The 24251-nt window shown below is 49.2% G+C and overlaps 2 protein-coding genes across 4 annotated transcripts in view; one reads left to right on the top strand and one right to left on the bottom strand.

Moving 5' to 3' along the window:
* Window positions 1-264: 264 nt before the first annotated feature.
* LOC138268262 (mast cell protease 1A-like) lies at window positions 265-17989 on the top strand. Of its 3 annotated transcripts, none has more exons than XM_069217746.1 (5): window positions 265-343; window positions 1236-1384; window positions 8959-9100; window positions 12414-12572; window positions 17750-17989. In XM_069217746.1, exons 1-5 carry the CDS (start codon window positions 296-298, stop codon window positions 17936-17938), a joined length of 687 nt encoding a protein of 228 aa, XP_069073847.1. In that variant the 5' UTR covers window positions 265-295; the 3' UTR covers window positions 17939-17989. The 3 variants fall into 3 exon arrangements, with proteins under 3 accessions (XP_069073847.1, XP_069073846.1, XP_069073848.1); XM_069217745.1 differs by having other exon boundaries at window positions 274-343; window positions 12414-12662; XM_069217747.1 differs by lacking the exon at window positions 265-343 and adding an exon at window positions 378-794 and having other exon boundaries at window positions 12414-12662.
* Window positions 17990-19242: 1253 nt separating this feature from the next.
* The window catches only part of GNA15 (G protein subunit alpha 15), a 42825-nt gene continuing 37816 nt past the window's right edge, over window positions 19243-24251 (bottom strand). Inside the window, exon 7 of the mRNA XM_069216761.1 lies at window positions 19243-23241. Coding sequence (XP_069072862.1) covers window positions 23018-23241 — 224 coding nt within the window. The 3' untranslated portion in view covers window positions 19243-23017. The remainder of the gene's footprint in view (window positions 23242-24251) is intronic.

The raw sequence follows: 24251 nt of genomic DNA, 5'->3' as shown, positions 1-24251 counted from the left end.
AAGGTCAGCCTGACAGACACTCTTCATGTTCAACTCAGAGAGCCAGGAGCAGACATGCTTTGCGCAGACTCCTGGCTGCCTGAGCTGAACTTTGCTGGGCTGAGGTCACAGCTCCTATGGGTGTGACCTCCTCGGCCCAGCAAAGGTGCCTCAAGGCCCTCCCCTGGGTGACGAGGAAAGCGTCACCCATTGACACTCTCCCTGGGCGCTTCAGTTTAAGCCCTGAAGCACCCAGGGCGAGTCTCAATCAGCGACACCTCGTCACAGAGTGGGGTGGGGTCAGCAGTCTCTGCCAATGAGGGAAGGCAGCAGTCCCAACCCTCTTGGGACCTGGAGGCTAAAGGTATGTGTGTGTGTATGTATGTGTGTTATGTTTTACATTGAATGTTTGGTGCGCGCGGGCATGTTTGAGTGTTATGAGTGTTGTTAATGGATGAGCGTGAGTGTCTGTGTGTGAAAGAATGAGTCTGTGTGTGTGTGTGCCCCGCCTGCCCCCCTCCCAAAGCTGCCGGCCACCACTGATTTTCAGATTACAATACTCATCATCCCCTGACCCGGAAAACTCGTTGAAGCAGCATCCGAGAGGGGTGGAAGGCGCTTCTTCTGCAGCGACGAGATAAAGGGCCACAGACACTGTGGTTTCCTCTCTATCTGCCGCCTGATCTCTTAAACTATAAAAACGTGGCCGGGACGAGGCCCCAGGTTCATGCCTCTGCTCTGTGCGCATTGTCCTGCCATGAAGGCGACGCCTCGGGTCCTCGTGCTCTTCCTCTGCTGCTCGTGGGTCAGTGCGGGTAAGTGAGCCGGGCGCTCCACTGACTGCTATTGCAATTATATGAATGATCTGAGGGTTGTCAGCGGGGATGGGGCAGAGTCAATCCAACGCCAGGGTGTGAGTGAGGCGGCTCTGCTGTCCGCATTCACTCATCCCCCCCACCCTCCTTTCAGCATATGTAGTGCGCGTTTGCAGGATTGAGTAGTGGCCAGGGGCAGTGCCACCCCCCCCTCAGTCCATTATTCTGTCATACAACATACATGCCAGTCATAGGGCACTGCCCGCGAGCTACATACTCGCTTCACTCTGTGAGGATCATGTATGTTGTTCAACTCAACCTCAGTGTCCTAGCGCCTTGAAGGCAGGCAGCCGGGATAGTGCTGTGGGTGGCTCGTAGGTCTAACTTCGTGAGCGGTGTCTCCTCACTAAGCACGGTTTCTCATCTGGCTTCATCCCCTAGGTGTCCTCCGGCACCAGATCATTGGAGGGAGGGAGGGAGGCCAAACCGCACTCCAGACCCTACATGGCCTCCCTGAAACTCAGTGGTCACATCTGTGGTGGGTTCCTTGTGGCCCCCCAGTGGGTGATGACGGCGGCCCACTGTCCTGAGTAAGTATCCTGTCACCTCCGTGCTCAGCGTTGTGGCCATACCCCCTCCTGTGAGCATCAGTGCAGCGCCTCTTCCCTCACATATGGTCAGTCCAAGCCCCTCCCTCTCTGACACCAGCTCTTCTCGCACGAACAGTCAGCCCAGGCACCCCCAACCCGTGTGCCATCTTCTCCTTTCACCCACAGGCAGCCCAGTGCCCTCCCTATGTGCCATCTCTCCTCTCACTCGGAGTGCCCAGACCCCTCCATATCTTTGTACCATCTCTCGCCTCAAATATATCAGTCCTAGCCCTTCCATCTGTGTGTACCATCACTTCTGTCAGATATAGTCAGCACAGACACCCCCTCAATGTGTGCCTTCTGTCCTCTCACTCATAGAAAGCCTGGGCCCTCTATGTCTGTCAGTGCTCCCTCATTCCTCTCACAGACAGTCCAGGCCACTCCGTGTATCTGTGCCATCTCTCTCTCACTCATAGAAAGCCTGGGCCCTGCGTGTCTGTCAGTGCTCCCTCATTCCTCTCACAGACAGTCCAGGCCACTCCTTGTATCTGTGCCATCTCTCTCTCACTCATAGAAAGCCCCGGCTCCATCATTCCTCTCACAGACAGTCCAGGCCACTCCGTGCATCTGTGTCATCTCTCTCTCACTCATAGAAAGCCCAGGATCCCTCATTCCTCTCACAGACACTCCAGGCCACTCCGTGTATCTCTGCCATCTGTCTCTCACTCATAGAAAGCCTAGGCTCCATCATTCCTCTCACAGACTGCCCAGGCCACTCCAGGTGTCTGTGCCATCTCTCTCTCACTCATAGAAAGCCCAGGCTCCCTCATTCCTCTCACAGACAGTCCAGGCCACTCCGTGCATCTGTGCCATCTGTCTCTCACTCATAGAAAGCCCAGGCTCCATCATTCCCCTCACAGACAGCCCAAGCCACTCCGTGCATCTGTGCCATCAGGCTTCCTCATTCCTCTCACAGACACTCCAGGCCACTCCATGTATCTGAGCCATCTCTCCTCTTACTTATAGAAAGCCAAGGCTCCCTCATTCCTCTCACAGGCAGCCCAGGCCACTCCCGTGTATCTGTGTCATCTCTCCTCTCACTCATAAAAAGCCGAGGCTCCGTCATTCCTCTCAGACACTCCAGGCCACTCCGTGTATCTGTGCCATCTCTCCTCTCACTCATAGAAAGCCGAGGCTCCGTCATTCCTCTCACAGACAGTCCAGGCCACTCCGTGCATCTGTGCCATCAGGCTTCCTCATTCCTCTCACAGACACTCCAGGTCACTCCGTGTATCTGTGCCATCTCTCCTCTCACTCATAGAAAGCCGAGGCTCTGTCATTCCTCTCACAGACACTCCAGGCCACTCCGTGTATCTGTGCCATCTCTCCTCTCACTCATAGAAAGCCCAGGCTCCCTCATTCCTCTCCCAGACAGTCCAGGCCACTCCATGCATCTGTGCCATCTCTCCTCTCACTCATAGAAAGCCCAGGCTCCATCATTCCTCTCACAGACAGTCCAGGCCACTCCGTGTATCTGTGCCATCTCTCCTCTCACTCATAGAAAGCCGAGGCTCCGTCATTCCTCTCACAGACAGTCCAGGCCACTCCGTGCATCTGTGCCATCTCTCCTCTCACTCATAGAAAGCCGAGGCTCCCTCATTCCTCTCACATACAGTCCAGGTCACTCCGTGTATGTGTGCCATCTCTCCTCTCACTCATAGAAAGCCGAGGCTCCGTCATTCCTCTCACAGACACTCCAGGCCACTCCGTGTATCTGTGCCATCTCTCCTCTCACTCATAGAAAGCCCAGGCTCCCTCATTCCTCTCCCAGACAGTCCAGGCCACTCCGTGTATCTCTGCCATCTCTCCCCTCACTCATAGAAAGCCCAGGCCCCATCATTCCTCTCACAGACAGTCCAGACCACTCCATGCATCTGTGCCATCTCTCCTCTCACTCATAGAAAACCAAGGCTCCATCATTCCTCTCACAGTGAGTCCAGGCCACTCCATGTATCTGTGCCATCTCTCCTCTCACTCATAAAAAGCCCAGGCTCTATCATTCCCCTCACAGACAGCCCAAGCCACTCCGTGCATCTGTGCCATCTGTCTCTCACTCATAGAAAACCTAGGCTCCATCATTCCTCTCACAGACACTCCAGGCCACTCCGTGTATCTGTGCCATCTCTCTCTCATTCATAGAAAGCCAAGGCTCCATCATTCCTCTCACAGACAGTCCAGGCCAGTCCATGCATCTGTGCCATCTCTCCTCTCACTCATAAAAAGCCCAGGCTCTATCATTCCTCTCACAGACAGCCCAGGCCACTCCGTGTATCTGTGCCATCTGTCTCTCACTCATAGAAAGCTCAGGCTCCATCATTCCTCTCACACAGTCCAGGCCACTCCGTGTATCTGTGCCATCTCTCCTCTCACTCATAGAAAGCCCGGGCTCCCTCATTCCTCTCACAGACAGTCGAGGCCACTCCGTGCATCTGTATCATCTCTCCTCTCACTCATAGAAAGCTCAGGCTCCCTCATTCCTCTCACATACAGTCCAGGTCACTCCGTGTATGTGTGCCATCTCTCCTCTCACTCATAGAAAGCCGAGGCTCCGTCACTCCTCTCACAGACACTCCAGGCCACTCCGTGTATGTGTGCCATCTCTCCTCGCACTCATAGAAAGCCCAGGCTCTCTCATTCCTCTCACGGACAGTCCAGGCCACTCCATGCATCTGTGCCATCTCTCCTCTCACTCATAGAAACCAAGGCTCCCTCGTTCCTCTCACAGACAGTCCAGGCCACTCCATGCATCTGTGCCATCTCTCCTCTCACTCATAGAAAGCCAAGGCTCCCTCGTTCCTCTCACAGACAGTCCAGGCCACTCCGTGTATCTGTGCCATCTGTCTCTCACTCATAGAAAGCTCAGGCTCCTTCATTCCTCTCACAGGCAGTCCAGGCCACTCCGTGTATCTGTGCCATCTCTCCTCTCACTCATAGAAAGCTCAGGCTCAATCATTCCTCTCACAGACAGTCCAGGCCACTCTACGTATCTGAGCCATCTCTCTCTCACTCATAGAAAGCTCAGGCTCCCTCATTCCCCTCACAGACAGTCCAGGCCACTCCGTGCATCTGTGCCATCACTCTCTCTCACTCATAGAAAGCCCAGGCTCCATCATTCCTCTCACAGACAGTCCAGGCCACTCTACGTATCTGAGCCATCTCTCCTCTCAGAAGCAATCCAGGCCATTTCCTCTCTGAGTATCATCTCGACTCTCCCTCATAGACAGCCCAGGAACCTCCCTCTCTGAGTGAGGTCTCTCCTCTCACACTCAGGAGACACAGGTCCCAGCCTCTCTGGGTGGCAAATCTCCTCTCATTCGCAGGCAGCACATGCCCTTCCCTGCCTGAGTGATATCTCTCTCCTCACTAAGGGGGCTCAGGCCCCTCGCTCTCGGAGTGACATATCTCCTCTCACTCGCAGGCAGCACAGGCTCCTCCCTCTCTGAGTGACATCTCTTCTCACACTCAGGGGACACAGGCCCCTCCCTCTCTGAGTGGCATATCTCCTCTCACACTTAGGGGGACACAGGCCCCTCCCTCTCTGAGTGACATCTCTCATCTCACTGGCAGGCAGCACAGGCTCCTCCCTCTCTGAGTGACGTCTCTCCTCTCACACTCGGGGGGGACACAGGCCCCTCCCTCTCTGAGTGACATCTCTCCTCTCACACTTAGGGGGACACAGGCCCCTCCCTCTCTGAGTGACATATCTCCTCTCACTCGCAGGCAGCACAGGCTCCTCCCTCTCTGAGTGACATCTCTTCTCACACTCAGGGGACACAGGCCCCTCCCTCTCTGAGTGGCATATCTCATCTCACTCTCAGGCAACACAGGCTCCTCCCTCTCTGACTGACATCTCTCCTCTCACACCCAGGGGGACACAGGCCCCTCCCTCTCTGAGTGGCATATCTCCTCTCACACTCAGAGCGCACAGGTCCGTCCCTCTCTGAGTGACATATCTCCTCACTCGCAGGCTGCACAGGCTCCTCCCTCTCTGAGTGACATCTCTTCTCACACTCAGGGGACACAGGCCCCTCCCTCTCTGAGTGGCATATCTCCTCTCACACTTAGGGGGACACAGGCCCCTCCCTCTCTGAGTGACATCTCTCATCTCACTGGCAGGCAGCACAGGCTCCTCCCTCTCTGAGTGACGTCTCTCCTCTCACACTCGGGGGGGACACAGGCCCCTCCCTCTCTGAGTGACATCTCTCCTCTCACACTTAGGGGGACACAGGCCCCTCCCTCTCTGAGTGACATATCTCCTCTCACTCGCAGGCAGCACAGGCTCCTCCCTCTCTGAGTGACATCTCTTCTCACACTCAGGGGACACAGGCCCCTCCCTCTCTGAGTGGCATATCTCATCTCACTCTCAGGCAACACAGGCTCCTCCCTCTCTGACTGACATCTCTCCTCTCACACCCAGGGGGACACAGGCCCCTCCCTCTCTGAGTGGCATATCTCCTCTCACACTCAGAGCGCACAGGTCCGTCCCTCTCTGAGTGACATATCTCCTCACTCGCAGGCAGCACATGCCCTTCCCACTCTGAGTGACATCTCTCATCTAACCCATATTCAGTTCAGTTAAATTAACTCATGTAAAGTATTTATCAGACTATAAGCATTGTAGGTGTGAGTGAAATGTTAACTACCCCGACAAAAGTTCCTAACTTTCCCGAGTCTTGCATTGCTCAATTTCGTGTAACTTTTAGTAAGCCAGGAAGGAGCGCGCCACGAAATATTTCGATCAAATCACTCTCTTGTGGGCATCGTGCATTTTTTAAGCGAGTTGTGCATTCGCTTAAAAAGTCGTGCGATAATGGAAAACTTAATTTTGTATAAAAGTATACTTTTGTGAAATTTTTCATGGAAAAAAATACCTGATTTCACACTCGCTAGAGCAGGGACATTTGGATAATGTTATTTTAAGACTGCGGTGTTTTCTGCATAAATATGAATTTACCCTGCTAGCTGCAAAGGGGATGAATCGACGTGAAACCTTTCTCCAAATAGTATTAATGTATGTAAAATTGTCAATATTGTGAAATTATACAGGCACAGAACGTGTCGCATTTCGCCACATTTTTTGCCTTTTCAACCTTACAGCATAATTTGGACCAGTGCTTAATTTGTAAATAAAAAGGTGCCGGTGCCCAAAGCCCTCCTCTTAAACTTGCGGCTGCTGCAATTAAATGTGCGAGCACAGAATACTGAGGCAGCGTAATCCTGAAGCCACCTCGGCCCTCTTGAATCCATTTACAGCCACTCCATGCCTCTTCAGCTCACTCTTGCAGCTTTCTGCTTTCTCCCTTTGCAACGCTTTTTCGTTTCTCTCTTCCACCGTCTTTCCCATATGTGTCTTTTGCTCGCAGCAAATGCTTGAGGCAGACGAATAAGCCCCGGCCCTCAAAAATAAGTGCCGGTGCTCAGCACCGGAAACAAGCACAAATTAAGCACTGATTTGGACCTTGAATTGAAACATAATTCTCGGGACCCTAACTATAAATTCGAGCCTACATTGAAATGTAAAATGAAACCTCTGCGCTTGAACATGGATTCCCCGGTGGGATGCAGCGGTTAAACCACACCTCTTCTTGCGTGGTTGTTTACACTCTTTCTCACTGAATGACAAAGTACCGCGCTGATGGGGGCAGTAACTGTGGCACTGACATTCTCTGAGAACTCAGTGGCCCTTATTTAGAGCTTGGCGGACAGGATACTCGTCACAACTGCGGTGGAAGCTCGGCCCACCATATTGCCGCTGCATTATACTCAATGGCATTTGCACTATGGCAGGCGTATGAACGTCAATTCACCAAAATGTCAGGGGTCTCAGAAGTGACATCACACGCCCTTTGACCTCGACTTTCACATACACATTCACACTTACACACACACAAAAAAAAACCTGCAAACACGCACACAACATACACTTAAAACCATTTTTACTTACCTCTGCTGTCAAAAAGTCATATTCCAGTTAATTGTACTATATTTTTAATACACTGATCGTGCATAAGCTACATGTTTACTACTAGTGTAATAAAAACTTGATAGAAAACGAGGAGAGTGGAGCCCCAACCAACATCCATAAGGACAGCTGCCACTGTGTCCCAGACACTGATTTTGCCACCTCTGAGTACAGGGGTCACAAAGGCAATGCCAGGGGTCGCAAGGGGAAAGCCAGGGGTCCCACCTCTGACCACTGGCGACCCTTAAATGACTTCCATGGGCAGAGTGTACACATTAGGGAGACGCGGACCCGGGTAGGATACCCGCTGGCAGGAGGACCCGTAATTAAGGAGGTGTGTACCTGACAATTGGTCCGTGTGGTCCCATGTAGGGCGCTCCCTAATGGGGACGGGTGACAGAGAGGATTAGTAATCCGATACTAGTGTAAGTGACTGGATATGTTTGTCCTGACAATTTCAGGTAGTGGTTTTTGCGCATTTTTTACGAAGAGCAGATACATCTAGTCAATTTGGTCCTGAAGAAGCGTTACTGGACCCTGTTGGGGCCTCTAAAAGACGCTAAACATGTTGACCCTTATGAGGGATGGCGTGGAAATTCCCCACCCTCTTGTCAGAGATTGACCATTATCTCTGTTTCACTCTTGCGATTAGTTTTAATCTTGGCCTCTGACCTACATTTGGATTATTAAATAGATCACTCTTTTAGGTTCAGAAAATCAATTTTAGATTCCTTCCTTTTGATCTCCTTCTTTTACACACACACCTAGGGTCATGGCATCATCTCAGATAAGAACTCCGGCAAAGAGCCCCCCCATTAGGGGTGGTGCCCGTCAGATATTGCAGCGCCAGTCTGACGAGGAGCAACTCCGATGATGAAGCATGACACCCATCTGGGTGTGTGAGGTTTCTGCTCCTAAAAAATAGGACCCCTCTTACATATCCTTCTCTCTTTCTAGCTGGAACAGTGTATTTTTCTGTATTTTTCTTCATTTGCAGAGTGAACATCCGCCACATTTAGCCCTGCCAGGTTTCCCAGGTCCATGCATGAAGTGCTGCTCCAGTCCGGGGTTTTCTCTGAGTTCTGCGACCTGTAGCCTTGTTTATTGCACCATAAAACAGGACTACATATCCCACAGTTCAACATCGCGCATGGACCTGGGACACTTGGCAGTTATTTGCACCAGAGACCCTCTCCTCCAAACTCTAAATACGGCCAATGGTTCAATGCTGAGGCTGCCCTCTGCACCTCTGCAACCCTGACTATCTGGTTCATTTGGCCTGAATGTTTGTAATAGCGCCGCTAAGTGGCCTGTGTCATGAGTAACATCTTCATTCAGTCCTACTTTGTTTTTTAGTGAGCAGCACTTTGCATGCTGGGATTTGTAGTTTCAACATTTCCATTACAAATCTGGACCTGCAGGTCACTGCGTGTGAAATACTGGACTAGAAAAAGGTGCCCCAGGTGGCATTAAGCCACTAAGGAGGTTTTGCGTTTGTGGCACTGCTCGGACTACCACCTGAGAGCCTTTCATCGCCTCTTGTCTGTTGCAGGAACATCTCAATTGTGCTGGGGGCCCATGACCTGGACGTGCACGAGCACTCGCAGCAGATGATGGCCGTGGAGAGTTACCACACACACCCGGGGTACGACGACAGTGCGATGATCCCGTTCAATGACATCCGCTTGCTGAAGGTAAGTCCCCGACTCCCCAATCTCCGGAGCCCCCCAAGTGCTGCCGCAGAGACTGCAATTTAGCCCATGGTGAGAACCGTGAAGAGATTGTTTTTAGAAATAGTGAACTGCCTCAGTATCTCAGGCTTCCCCTAAAACAGACTTCTGCAAGAAGATTTAGGCCCCCATTATGAGTGACCTTTTAATCCTGATTTTTTTATTTTTTTTATTTGCAGAGTTTTATATAGCGCGAACATGACCCGTCAGGGTATCTGATGGGGCAGGTTACACCAGTAACTGCCCCATCGGAACTGTGAGGTCTACAGAGAGTCTGACTGTTGAAAGAGGTGGAATCTCCATGAGAAATCAGGCTTGGAATTACCAGTTCCCCCAGTGATTTCCCATTTCTTAGTTGGCCTCTGGATTCCACTGATATTGGCTGTATGTCCCACCTCCTATGTGTTACTGTATCGCGGTGTTGGTAACACCGGGTTGGGGAAATAAAGGCTGCTTTCGTGCCCGTGCCTAACAAGGACCCCAGGGAGTTATTTAGAGGTTTGTGGCATGGGCCATGTGTCAAAACAAAAAAGGTTGAAGCGCATCCATTAACCCTGCAGCTCTCTGCCCCCTCAGCAGAGGTGCTGGGCTCTCAGTCAGTCTCGCCGGTAGAAACACTTACTAGGCCACAGTGCTGGTCGAGGTGCCACATGCAAGGCATGGCAGACCCCTGCCTGTGGCTGTCAGGTGCCTCTACAGCATGCCTGGCTGGCCCCCATGAGGTGAATATGCCCCTCAGATGTGAAATGACCTCAGAAACCACTTGCCACTGACCATGAGTTGAATGGAACTGCTGTAATTCTGAACAGAATCCTGCCTGCGCCTTCTGGGCATGAATGTTGTGCCCTCTTTCGTAGGATTATATTTTGTGATTGACCATGCTTCCTGGTTTCCTCGCTGTGATTTTTGCAAGTGGTGAGTTGGGAGGGTCACTGATCTGGTGGGTGGTGACAATGCAGTGCCACTCAAGCCCAGCACACCACTAACATTAGTAACCAGCCTTCATCAGCCATGCTAGCTTGAATCCAGTGGCACAGTGAGCAAGGGACCCACGTCTGGGCATACCTTTCCCATTTAGGGCAACTTTAGCAACACAAAAGGATGATGGACCGAGTGCTGACAATGCACTCACTCGCCCCCAGTCACAGATCTGGGTTTAATCCATTGTTCTTTTGCTCACCATGCCACCCCAGTTTGGACCCAGCCATATGCAAATCAGTCTTGGCCCTGTTCCTCATGGGAACAGTCCAGCCCGAACTGCCTGGATTCAAGTTAGCCTGGCTGATGAAGGGTGAAACCCTGAAACCGGTCCCAGGATGCTTGTTTCCGGTCCAAGGAGGACCTGGCCTCGCAGTTCGGGCTGGACTGTTCCCATGAGGAACAGGGTCAAGACTGATTTGCATATGGCTGGGTCCAAACTGAAATGGCATGGCAAGCAACAAAAACTGATGGATTAAACCCAGATCTGTGACTGGGGGTGAGTGTTTGCATTGTCAGCACTCCGTCCGTCATCCTTTTGTGTTGCTAAAACCGGAACATATTCCCTACAGGCAAGGACTGGACTTGCAAAAGTGCACGCTCAGTCCTGATCCACTGGAGGATGTCCAGGGAGCGTTCCCCAGGCACCCGTGCCGTCAGGGGACTGGGGCATACTCCTGTAGAACAGCTGAAGACTTGCACAAGTGCAGGTTTTGTCCTTCTGATCCATGAGAAGGGCGGGCTTCCATCGATTGAGGCAAAAAGGCCTTTGCTTCCCCCTCCATGATAAAAACTCACCTGCAGCTAACCATCATTCTCCCCATGGCTTGGCGAGGTGACCCTACCGCCCATGCATTGAGGGTGGAGTTGCCTTCCAGCAGGGGGTGTGAGGTTTCGAGGCTAAACAGCCTTTGCTTACCAAGTCCACCACAGAATAATCACCTGCCACTAACCATCACTTTCTCCACAGCCTGATCAGGTGCCTCTACCTTCCTCCCCAAAGGGTGCGGTCTGTGCTTAACTTGAGCTGGTGGTTTCCTGTGCTCAGCACCAGCACTTTATTGGTAACATCAGCAGTTATGACAGCCTGCCACATGGTGGCGCTGTTTGTCTAATTTTGTGAGGAGCACAACAGCAGTTGTTTAATAATTAAATATATATCAAAATTACTAACACCTGCCACAAAAAGCTAGAGGACTAGCTTGGGCAGTATATATTAGTCATTTTCAATGTATAATTAAAGTCTGAACTGTCGCACTCGTATCAGTGTGATGGTAAGTGCTAGGGGGGGGCAATGGGTGGTGCAAGCTTCAGTGGCTTCCGGACAAGGGTCCTGGCACTTAGGTTTTTACAAATTAATCACTGGGTGATGTTGCCTTCTGGCAGCCCCTCGAGTGGGGTGGGCTTCCGTCGTTCCTGCGTTGAGTATGTAGTACTCACTCGGTCATGGTTTAACAGTGCCTTGAGTGGGGTGGGCCTCTGTGCTCTTGGGGGGACTGTATGTATTCCTCCCTCAGTGATTTAAAAGTGCCTCTAGTGGGATGGGTCTCTGCCGTTCGTGGGTGGACTGTATGTAATACTCCCTCAGTGACTTAACAGTTCTCGACTAGGGTAGTGTTCCATCACTCCTGGGTGAGGTGTGTGTAGTACTCCCTGGTGGCTTCGCACTGCCTCGAGTGGGGTGGGCCTCTGTCGCTCTTTGGTGGACTCCTTCGGTAGCATAAAAGTGACACGAGTGGGGTGGACTTCCGTCACTCCTGGGTGGACTCCTTGGAGGACTTCATAGGGAACGCAGACTGGTGGATCCCAGAGAACTGTGTCCATGGTGAGTTCTATGGTGCATTCCACATCTAAAGATGGTAAGTGTACACCTGCGTGACGGGGTCTGTTCTCACTCTCTCTGCAACACTGCATGTGTCAGCACAGGGACGCCCGCCACACTGTGTTTACAGCACAACCGCACACACCTCCCATATGTATGACAAACTACACCTTACATACATACACCCTTCTCAACCATGCACTCTGAACGGGCACCGGGGAGCCTGAGGCCACCTTGAGTCCTCCATAGGCTCAACAACGGTTTAAGACACGAGAGAAAAGGTGCAGTTGAGTACAATATAATGTGGGAACCTTCATCTCTATAGCATTTGATAATGTCTACGGCTTGTCCTTGCAATAATGTCTTTTGTATAACAGGCACCAGGAGGGTCCCAAGGCTAACAGAATCCTCATTCTGGCCCAAAATGTCATGATTGCAAAAAATCCTTCTAACTGTGCGGTTCTTTTCTCTCCACAGCTCGCCAGGCCGGCAGTTATAAACAAGTATGTCCAGGCCATTCCTGTGCCCTGGAAGAACAATGATGTTCCGACCGGAACCTCCTGCAGCCTGTCCGGGTGGGGCCTGATCGACGACAACCGAGTGACCAACAAGTTGTTTGAAACCAACATCACAGTGGTGAGCCGGAGGAAGTGCGCCCGCCTCTTCCCGTTCCTTGACGAGGGCATGTTCTGTGCGGGAAGTAACAGGATGCGGGACACCAGCCAGGTCAGCGAGCCCTCGCGGTCACATGCCTTGGGAGTTACTCCAGTGTGATGGGTGCACAGCGTGTTAGGGGTAGGCGGGTTCAAAAGTTGCAGTCCTCTGTTTCCTGTTGACCTTAGAGGTCACACAATTACCTATATGCTCATAGTATAAAACCCAAGCCCTTGCACATAACACAGTAGGAATTACCTCTTGGTGTTAGACTGGTAGTGGTTAGTTCCATGGTGGTAAACTCTAGAGTGGACAGGTCCAGGGTCTAAACTCTGACAGAGATACAACTGTTGGGATAAACCACCGGCAGCGGGCAGGCCCATGGCTGTTAATGATGAGGGTCCGGTGCTTCCCCGTGGGACGCCTAGGAGTGGGCTCGGTGACGGAAAGTGCTCCCTGTCCAATCGAAGGGGCCTTACTGAGTGACGATTTATTCCCAGCTCAGGATGTTTACGGTGGGTGTCAGGAGGCAGTTTTTGATTCTGGTTCCTCCACTCTACCTTGTACTTTCTGGCTGTCAGAATCAATCTGGCATTTGTGATTATGAACACCGAGGCGTGGGCCTCTTTTATCCATGTTCTGAGGTTGAACTCTGAGTCACAGTTTTGTTTTTTGTTTATCGGCACGCCTTGTCACAGTTGAGTTGTTACTCAAGGTAGGGGCTGTGGGCCATGGTCAGGTGATGGCAGCACATTTCTTGATCAGTGGGTTTGCCTGCTTCTCATGTACTCCATAGAATGGCAGGTTCTGGCACCAGGAGGTGTTGGTCCAACATCTCAACACCAGGCACTCGGTGGTGGTCTGCTGTTCCGGTGAATCGATGAGTAACTGCTGCTATCATAAGGGACTTGACTAGGAAATTATTCAGAGATTTTAATGTTTTTACTGGCAGCCCCTCCTCACTGGGGAGGCCTATGACAGTTCAGGCTGGTTATTGGCACTGACTACCCAGACTTTGCTCTCTGTCTGCGTTGACTTTACCTTAAGCGGGCACTACGCTGCCAGGGTACTGCTCCGCCCTTCTTGTGGGCAGGCCTTATCATGGCCCTCCCACTATTGTGGCGCCTCCTTTCCACTTCCCTCTCTCTGGTGATTGGTCAGGCTGAGGCCTGACGAAGATCCCCTTTTTCCTATTGGTGAGCGAGGGTTCTATCCAGCAGGTATTTGAGAAAATGCCAACGTGCTTTCATAAGGCCCTCACAGACCCGCTACCGCGCGCGCTGACAGCGTATAGGTCTAAGGTGATAGACTTCAGCACTGGAGAGGTGACAATCTTGGGATTTCGCTTATTTAAAATTTTTTGCTCAGACCACTCCTAGCATGTGTGCAGTAGAAAACATTGCAAGGCTTTCGCATACACTAAGAGCATTATAGTTTCAACACATTTAAACACGAATAAAACTGAAACCTTTCCCTGTGTATGCATAGAGGTTTAGACTTGTGATATATGAGGTAAAATACCCCAGACGGTACTTTAAATCACATTGCAAGCTACCAAAAGTTAATTTACCATGTAGTGGCTCGAAGCTAAAGGCCGAGAGTCTTTATATCGGTGTGAAACTCTGAAGGAGCAGCTATCTCCTTACAAAGTACACAGTTAAGGGCAACGTGTATCATATAAATGGCAAAAAGCAAAATTACTTACACATTTAGTTTGATAAAAGTGTGTGGTTGCTACCACCTGTCAGCCAAAAGTGAACGTGCGTCTGTTGGAACATGGCTACTAGCTTCCAAGAAGTTATTACAAGCAAATTGAGGTTACTGTTTTAATACGGGTTGGTCCTGACACCCGGAAACACCTGCAGTAATAAGGAAGTAATGTAGGCACACTGTAGACCTATAGCATTCTCACTGATTACATATTTATACACGTTATTACTCTAACCAAGAGGCTCCAAAGTTATTGTGAAGTTTAAACTTTCTTTAAAAGTACAGTAATCAGTTTCAGAAAGGTACCTTGCAAGAGTTGGTAGACCCAAGGTGGTACATACTGAGACTGGGTAGACCCAGGGTGGTAAACGTTTTCTCATGTTATAGGAACTTGATTAGTGCAAGCATACCACAAGGTTTCTAGGCACTGAGAGACAGAACAGGTTATATGATCAAAGATTTCAGGCGAGAGATTACACTAGCAAATATGCTTGCCGAAATAGCCAAGTCTATAGCTCCTGTCTAACCTTCGATTAATCCAGAGATAGCCATATTGTAGAAGGGAGAGAATTCCAGATCAGCGGAGCCAGCACAGAGACTCTAATACCACCCATCCGTTTCTTGTTACACGTGAAGATGGACAGGAGATTCTGGGAGGAAAACCAAGTTTCCGATTCTTGAGACTGGATTTTATGAATGAGAGACCATCAGAAAATGCCTTAAAGGTGATGCAACCTATTTTAAAAAAGATTATTTGCTCCAAAGGAAGCCAGTGAAGGGCTCTCAAACGTGGAATGATAGGGGAGTTTCTAGGCTGCTTATAAATAAGACGTGCTGCTTGGTTCTGACCAGTCTGGAGTCTGATAAGTAAAACTTTTTGTAAGCCAATATAAAGTGAATTGGCATGGCCAAGATGGGGGGTGACCAGAGCCATGACCACTTGAGTTAGGGCTCAAAAGTAAGAGATCTGACTGCTTTTGTAATGTTTCAGAGACTTAAGAAACATGATGAGATCACTGCTCATAGCTGAGGTCTTAAGGACAACTCATTATAATGACTCTCAGGATTTTAGCTGATGTCTTGGGGGAATCCTCCATCCCCTGAGAAGTCTGTTTTACTGCTCATGATGACGATCTCTGTTTTATCCGCTTTGAAGACCTAAAGCACGCTCACTGATTATACATATATACATGTGTTATTACTCTAACCAAGAGGTTCCAAAGTTATTGTGAAGTTTAAACGTTCTCAAAAGTACAGTGAAAACAGTCAGGACGGTACCCAGCAAGAGTTGGTAGGCCCGGGGTGGTACATGGCGAGACTGGATAGGCCCGGGGTGGTATATTGTGTGAGTGGATAGGTCTGTTGTTGTGTAGAGTTAGAGCGGAAATGCCTGTGGTGGTAAATGATGAAAGTAGATACACCCAAGGTTAGGAACCAATGAGAATAGATAGGTCCAGGTTGGTAAATGATGAGAGTAGATTGGACCAGGGTGGTACATGGTGAGAGTGGATGAGCCCAGGGTGTTACATTGTGAGACAGGATAGGTCTAGGTTGGTAAATGATGAGAGAAGATTGGCCCAGGGTGTTACATGGTGAGCCAGAACAGGTCTAGCTTGGTATATGATGACAGTAGATTGGCCCAGGATGGTACATGGTGAGAGTAGATTGGCCCAGGGTGGTACATGGTGAGAGTGGATGAGCCCAGGGTGGTACATGGTGAGACAGGATAGGTCTGGGTTGGTAAATGATGGGAGTGGTTAGGCTCAGGGTGGTACATTCTGAGATTGCATCGGTACAGGGTGGTAAATGATGACAGGTCTAGCCTGGTAAATGATGAAAGTAGATAGGTCAGGGTGTTAGTGTTGAGAGTAGATAGGCCCCGGGTGCAATCGTTCCACAGAATAGTCCCGCTTTGCATAACGACATGCATCTACAAGTAATGTCCCTCAGCCGTCTTATTCTTTGTAAGGTCTATAGAACTAGGAATCATAGTTTAAAGTCCCTGCTAAAGTCTCTCGAATACTCTGCTGCCTGGAAAGGTCTTTCTAGACCTGAGTCTCCCCACTGGTTAGCAGAACAGGCTGGCCGAGGTCTCCCTTTCTGAGCCACACAAGCTGCCCAAGTCAGGCCACTGAAACCAGACCCAGAGCTTGGGATTTACACGTACACAATTACCCTGGACCAATTCGAAGTATTTTGGAAGGCCCAGGACACAAGGATAACTTGAGACATCCTCAGCAGTGCCTCCCTCCAGTCTGGCTGCCACATCTTAAAGTAATGTGCGGCTTAAAAAGATGCTGCTGGAAAGTCCAGAGTGCTGCAAGATACCCTGACCACCATAATCACAACTAGTTCAACAGCTTTCAACTTGTTCTCTGATTAGTGAGTTGAGGGTTACAGAGCTGGCTCTGTGTAATCCCTAAAAAAGCACGGGCTTCCTTCAGGGGCGATCAGGTCAGTGAATGAATTAATGTTTTTAGGCTGATCCTACTAGACAGCACCTATGTTGTCTCCTGAAAAATATATTGTCAGTGTACCTAGAGCATACAGAGGCTTTGAGCCCGCCCATTGCATACCATTGGTTGGCTTTTCGGTCACACTCATTTGTCTGGTTCTTATTTGTGTCCCAGCTTGTCAATCTTGTGTTTGTGGCTCCAATGGCGTACAGCCTCCTTACGATATCTCTTACTTGGCTGGCTTCTGCTGCTCGCATCTCAGGCACTACTTTTTTCGGTTAAGCACACAAAGGGAATGCATGTGTTTTCCACTTGTCTCCTTCTCCACCTGCACTATGCGTTGCTTTCTGTCACTCGTGTACTTCTCCCCGCCCCCTACCTGCTTTATACGCCATCTGCTTCTCCCTCATTGCTCCTCATCACCACCCTGCCCTCCACCTTGCATTCCCCCACCCATGCTCTCTCTCTCTCTCGCCTGTTGCGTCTCCTTCACACCGCGTACTCTCCCGATGGCCTCCTTGTGTGTTGCTCTCCTTACCCTCTGCACGGCCATTGCTTCTTCACCCCTCCCACACCTTTGTGTTGCTTCCTCCAGCCCTGTTTGCTTTGTCCCATCCACCCCGTGTTGCTTCCATCCCTCAACCTATTTTGCATGTTTAAAAAAAAAAAAAAAATTGTTACTGACTCAATTCTGATGGATAACTAAAAAGAAAAAAAAGGCGCTCATGCATTTCTGTAGGCACAGACTTTGTAGGCAATCACATGCATGATGCCCATACCTACAAAATGACCCATTCAGCTAGGTAAAGGCTTTTTAGAAATTTTTTTAGCCGTGCTGCTAAGCCTTAGGAATGCTGTGCAGCATGGGTAAAAAAACATTGGCAAACCCAGTAGGTTCCAAGGGGGAGACCTGTTGGCTTTGCCAATGCTTGTTCTCTGTAACACCTTTCTGTTTGCACTCATGTGTTTTTTGTCCTCTTATTTCTGTTTCAGGGAGACTCGGGCGGGCCTCTGGTCTGTAACGGGGTCGTGGAAGGTGTGGTCTCCTTTGGCATGGACTTCCCACCCGGTGTTTACACTCGAATTTCCAATTACCTGCCTTGGATCAAAAAGACAATGGGTGAAGGGAAAGTGCTTCGGAAGGAGCATAAGTCTTCACAGCGCCTCGTCACATTTGCCTAAAAGAAATCCACGAGGAGCTGTAGAGTGTATTAAAAATTCATTGCAAACACATAGCAGTGTGCGATGGGTCTTCATTATAGTGTCGGACTAGCTGCTCTATGTAGAATGCTTAAAGGGGTCACCCAGTGAAAAGACCCTCTTCCTCTTGCCCAGCCTGGCATTGTCCACAGCACAAATGAGACGGGTTCCAGAATGTCCCATTTTTGACAACATCTTGTTGGCACTTTACTTGTTGTTATTATGTTTAGAGGTTACAGAACACCTTCATGTTACTAGTGTGCAGGGATTCACCAGAAGGTAATCCAGAGATGGAGGAGGGTGAAACACACCGGCGAGGTACAGTGAGGGCGAAGGACTTAGGATAGGTTGGCTTAGTGTCAGGTGGGAGGCAGTTCCAGTTCCATGGCCTGGCCTGGGGCAGAGCGTTTGCTGGTGGTCATTTTCCTGAATCGTTGGGTCCTGAGCACCTGCTGCGTGTGCTCTCGAGCAATCTGTCCAGCTAACTCAGGTTTCTGAGAGGTATGGTGGTTCAGGTGGATGGCTTTCTTTGTAAGGCTATTTGTGGACTGATTGTGCCTCTAGGGGGAGGAGGTATAAAGAGGAAAAAATCTGTGGCGACCCTATACAATTTCCTGGTATTTGTGATGAGTCTATAGATTTGAAGATCTGGCTTCAGAGTGACAAGGTGAATCTTGGGAAGTCCAGTGTTTCCATATTCAATATGCAAGATGATTAATAATTGTACAGCAAATGTAAGATCTTGTTGGACAGCAAATACAAGACCTTGTTGGACAGCAAATATAAGACCTTGTTGGACAGCAAATGTAAGTCCTTGGTTATAAGGGAACAGCTTGATGACTGAGTAGTTTCATTTGGTATCTGACATTTCTGATAATTTCTGCAATGTGGGCATTGAGACTACATAATGTGTTAATTAGAATTTGACAAATGGTTAATTAGACTTTGACAAATGCACAGATGTCGCGTACACCCTGTTCGGAGTGTATACACATGTACGCATTGTAAAGAGGGCAACAAGGACGTGGCCCAAATTCTGGCGGATGCCCTGCTTCCACCAAACTCTTTAAGAAGATTCTCAATGTGCGTAAAAGAGGGATGTATACCAGGGATCCAGTCCAAAAGCCCAGATGCATTACTCCATGGAGCTCTTGGCCTTGAGACATGGAAAGCTTATTAAAACAGTCTAAGTCAGCAGCGTAAGGGTGCAAATTAGTGATGGTGTCAAATTACAACAAAGTGCCTGAAAATGCTTTAATATCAGAGTAAATAAGGAACTTCAGGAGGTAAGATGCTATTTTTGATGGAATACAGAAAACCCTTACCCCTTTCCTACCTTCGGATCTCTGTGAGGCTTTGACTGGGGGGGGCGCGGGATTCCATGCGGAATAGGAAGGGCTCAAGCAAGTGAAGTGCTAGGGGCAGGATTTAAGAATTAGTAAGTCAAACTAACATGGAGTCCCCTCAGTAGCACTGGATTATCAGTGTCCCTGTGAGCCTGCCCTGCCCAACTGGGGATTCAGCTGCCAACAGCACACCACAGCTGGCAGAAGATGCAGAGCTCAACTCTACAGGCACCACCTCTGGTCCAGGAAACCCTCAAGGAGCCTGGTGCAAGGGAAGGTGAGGCCACTACCTTCCCAGAAGGGTTTATCTCATAGGGTAAAGCTTGCTGGATAGCCGCGATGAGGGAGGGAGGGGGCTGTTGTGTAAAAAAAATCCCCTTATCTAACTCCTGCGTAAACATTTTATTCTCATGAAACCTAACTCTGGTATCATCTGTTATCTACTGATGTAACCCTTTCTCTCAGTGTGTGCAGATTCACAAGACATGGTACAGGACAGAGGAAAATACAACACTCATCTGGGTAAAATATACTGTGTATGGGACCGATTCTCTAAATATGTACTTAAACATACTAAACAGGTATAGAGTTTCATGATGTAGTGAGAATCAGCCTAGGTGCCTATGGTGAAGTTGAAACCCTTTGATGCCTGGCCACAAACACCCGGATCACCAGTCAGCACTTCAAGGTCTCCAAAGCTAAGTTCAGTTGTTAATGGAAGACAGACTGCTCTGTGATAGCGCCCGGCTCTCACGCGTCCTGTACCTGCGGGAGTCACAGTACCTCCTTTCCCAGCCACATCTTTTGCCATTCACAATACATGCCCCCAATCTACCCACAAAATTATAAACACGAATCCCTCTGAGATGATTGCACAAAGTAGTAAGAACAAAAACCAGAGGTTGGAAAGGGAGCTCCTTTGAACCCAGGTTGTTTGCCCAAAACCACCAGAGGTCGCAGCAAATGTTCTTTTGTGGTAGCATTAAGCGGACACGAGACTTGTTGTACATTGAGGACAGATCCCAGGAGATTCAAACCTCAGATATTTCAATGTCGATGGTTCCTACATCCTCAGTGACTGTCCAGCAATAAAATCCGGATCCATCACCTGCACTCATGTCCACCAAGATGTCCAGACTGACCCTAAGTTCATACTTCCTTGGGTATCCAATGTGTCCTCCATCACAACATCTATCAATCTGCCCGGTTCTAGCGGCACAGTATGACATAACATTTAAGACAACTTTTTAATAATGTTTCTTTATTTTATTTTTCTTAGAGGAAAACAGAATGTACCAAAACAGTGTCCCCATTCAGAGGGCAAAATTAAATGTTCTAAAACATGATCATCTGGAACCTAGGGAAAGTCGCCCCACACTCTACTGTCTGCTCCAGGATTGGCAAACACAGCACCTTGTTTTAAATCAGCGCTGATGTTCATTCCATGCGTATGTACCCTTGGGTTACCACCTCCTGCTGCTCTGCTCTTGACGGTCACGCCTGGGAGAGGTTCCTTTCCTCTTCCCTGTGATCCAAACCTTTCTCTTCAGAGAACAACCTACCAAACGGTGATAGACATCTGTACTGCATTGAATTTAAATTGCATTTTTATGTTAGCTCCTATCCCTGCGGTGTTGAGGTGCTTCATCTCAGGTAGCACGCTGCTCTTCTCATCTGACCATCTTCATCCTCAACATGTGAAACTGACTGAGGCCAAAACACTGATACTGTCCTGAAGGAGCCCCTTACTGTGGCAATTGTTGCTCCTGTATCAAGACAGTTCTATCCTGTGCTGCATAGGATGTGCACTGAGAGAGTATACTGTGTCTGTGTGAATTAAGTCAAAACTTCAAGATTGCCATCGTAGAGTTCATCGGAGCACACCTGGACACCAGGCTCATCGAACGGGCCGCTGCAGGTACACATGTCCATGGCCGCAGCGCTTCTGAAAGAATTAAGGCTCTGAGTCACTTGCCACAATATCCACCGCCTGCTGAACAATTTGAGCAGGAAAGTAACATGTTTTTAGTTGAAATCTTCAAACTAATCAATAGTTACAAACTGCAAATGGAGTACAACGAAGTTCCCAACACTTTAAGAAATGTAACCAATGAAGTTTGACCTGCTCATTGCTGTCTTTGAGTTATTAAAGTTGCGGGGACTTTGCCACATGCCGTTAATATCCCAAACTGAAAGCCTACCCAAAAGGTGTTTGCGTGACGCGAAGATCAACACCCCATTTTTAAATGTATTTCAAGCGAGGCAGAAACAATGATTATTTGTTGTGAAATGTTTCGCTTTGATGTCTTTACAAATTCATGCTATGACACTGAGTTCTCAAATCAGGTTACTTCAGGAGCATTCTTCAAAGTTGGAAGACTGATGGATATTACATCTCTTTATAGGATTGCTGCCCTTAAATCTTTAAGGATCTCTTAGTGAGATATATTAATAATAAATATGAAATGTAAACTACTCTCTGGTAAGGCTGTCTTGTTGATATATACAAGCACTCTACAGTGAACACTGATTACACCCTAAACTGAAAGCCCCTTTAAAAGCCACCTGCACATCTTGTCTAATTTCCATAATAATGAACATATACTCCTTGTTTTCATACAAGGCTTCGTAGCTCATGTTGCCTTCTCTAAGGTCTTCCTCTAGGCGGTGTTGCAATTGCCCAATTTCATTGAACTAAATTTACACCCTCGGAAGGACGTAAAGTTGCATTGACCTTGCTGGGATTAGAACACGTGACCTGCAGAGCATCGTAGATGTCAGCCTCGACGGCCACCTCCATTAACACATCAGGAAGCCAACATGCCAGATTCAGGTGAAGCGCTGAGAGCTACAGGTGCATCTATCGGAAGGACGTGTCAGGAGTAGCGGGAGCCAACAAAACACCTCTTGTGGACAAAGTGCAGGTATCCGAGACGCCTTGTGCGGAGGAAGTGCCAGGTGCATCTAAAGCATCAGTAGGAGAAGGAAGGCCAGGTGCAGCTTGTCATCAATAGTTCAAAACCCCTCAGCTCACACAGGAAGGGGAAAATTGAGTCAAAGACCCTCTGTGGGAGTGCCATGCACCCTCCTTGTCTGAAGTGGGCCGCACAGACTTGGGAACAGTAGTTTGATGGACCAGGAGTTTGTACTCATGAAGACCAAACTTTCTGGTCAAAAGGGGCACATGGCTAGATTCAACATGGTCTAATGTGGTGGTCAGAAGATCCAGGAGCTGGATTCATGATGGCTGAACATGCTGCTCGGTAGAGCCATGAATTGGATTCAAGTTGCTTGGAAGAGTCATGAATTGGATTCAAGATGGCTGAACATCCTGCTCGGAAGAGCCATGAGTTGGATTCAAGATGACTGAACATGCTGTTTGGAAGAGCCATGAATTGGATTCAGGATGGCTGAACATGATGCTTGGAAGAGCCATGAACTGGATTCAAGATAGCCGAACGTCTTCGTGAGAAGAGCCACGAGGCTGGATTCACGACGGCCGACATGCTGGTCAGAAGGACTAGAATGCTGGATACAAGATGTCTCCATCATGCTGGTGAAAAAGGCCAGGAGGATGGACTCCAGATGGCTTAAAGTGCTGGTCAGAAACGCTAAGCGGTCTGCCTTAAAATGACGGAAGGTACTAGTCTGTCTCCATGGACCACCTGCACTCCATTCAAACCCAGGAGATCCGGTGGCTAAGGGCAGCCGCCACCTACAGTAGCACAAAGTCCCTTAGCGTCTTGATGAGCAGGGCCTCCTTCAGGTCCTCAAAGACCTTCCGGATATTGTCCGTGTCCGTGGCACACGTGTAGTGGTGGTAGAACGTCCACTCCTTCGTCTCCTTCTTTGTGCCTTCATTCTGCGTACACTTGTCAAATACATCCATGTACATTTTCAAAATGAATTCCTTGGCTGCCTCTGCATCCTTTCTGGGTCCTGAAATAGAAAACACATGCAGTTGGTTATGAAAATGATTCAAAGCTGCTCTGTTTCACATTCTGAATGCAAGGCGCCCCTGGCGTAAGACGGGCTGGAGGCGGAGGATCTTAAAGACCTCTGCTCGACACTTACCAGCCAGTAAAGTAATAAGGTAAAGTCAGAGGTTGTGAGGAACTGGTGATGGATGGAGGGCACTGTGGGGTTGAAGGCAGTAGGGGTGGGCGAATGGTGGGGTTCTAAGGAGCTGCGGGTGCGCCTTCACAGCTGCTGCACATTGAATCCTGGGGTCGTAATGTGGTCGTGGTTGTTGGATTGACCCGATGACTTGCTGTCCATCCATCACACTGCTACTGGCACTGCTCGCGGAGGCCTGGGTTGGTAAGGTAGTGACCGTGGAGTAACCCAAATGACCTTGCCATGCTACCCATCATACTGCTGCTGACAGTGTTCGCTGAGGCCTGGGGTGGTAAGGCAGTGGTTGTGAGTGATACAAACGACCTCACCATGTTACCCTTCATACTGGTCCTGACACTGCTCGCTGATGCCTGAGATGGTACCTTAGTGGTGGCAGGATCGCGAGCTGACCCTGATGGCCACGCCGTGCCATCTATCACATGCTCCCGGCATTGCCGGCTGATCCCCGGTGGTATGGTAGTGACCGTGGAGTGACCAGGGTGCCCTCGCATTCCTACCCTTCACACTGCTCCTGACATTGGTAGCCTGGTTGCAGTGAAGGAAGACTTTAAAACATTTAGAGCGCCCTTTCTGGCCCTTAGACCTTTCCTTGTGTTAGTATTTTGCTTTGACAAAAACAACCGGATAAAATGATTAGTACATCCTGGGGAGTGAGAGAAACAAGTACCACCATTCTAAAATGTATTTTTTTTCGCAGGCCATTTTTTATGGCTCTTTAGTCAGCCTCCAGGCTCTACTCCAGTTTAGTCTTTTGAAATCAGTCCCCAGGCTTCAGTATCACCTGGCCTTCTGGATTCACCTTGGTGTAGTAT

The sequence above is a fragment of the Pleurodeles waltl genome, chromosome 12 (genome assembly GCF_031143425.1).
Source record: "Pleurodeles waltl isolate 20211129_DDA chromosome 12, aPleWal1.hap1.20221129, whole genome shotgun sequence".
In the NCBI taxonomy this organism is placed as follows: domain Eukaryota; kingdom Metazoa; phylum Chordata; class Amphibia; order Caudata; family Salamandridae; genus Pleurodeles; species Pleurodeles waltl.
The sequence above is the reverse complement of the archived record's forward strand: the minus strand, read 5'-3'. Positions and strand labels throughout refer to the sequence as shown.

Coding starts and splice junctions, on each gene's coding strand:
- LOC138268262 (XM_069217745.1), top strand. CDS start 296: ATGAGGGAAGGCAGCAGTCCCAACCCTCTTGGGACCTGGAGGCTAAAG. Junction 1,385..8,958: donor ACGGCGGCCCACTGTCCTGA/GTAAGTATCCTG, acceptor TGTCTGTTGCAG/GAACATCTCAATTGTGCTGG. Junction 12,663..17,749: donor GGATGCGGGACACCAGCCAG/GTCAGCGAGCCC, acceptor TTTCTGTTTCAG/GGAGACTCGGGCGGGCCTCT.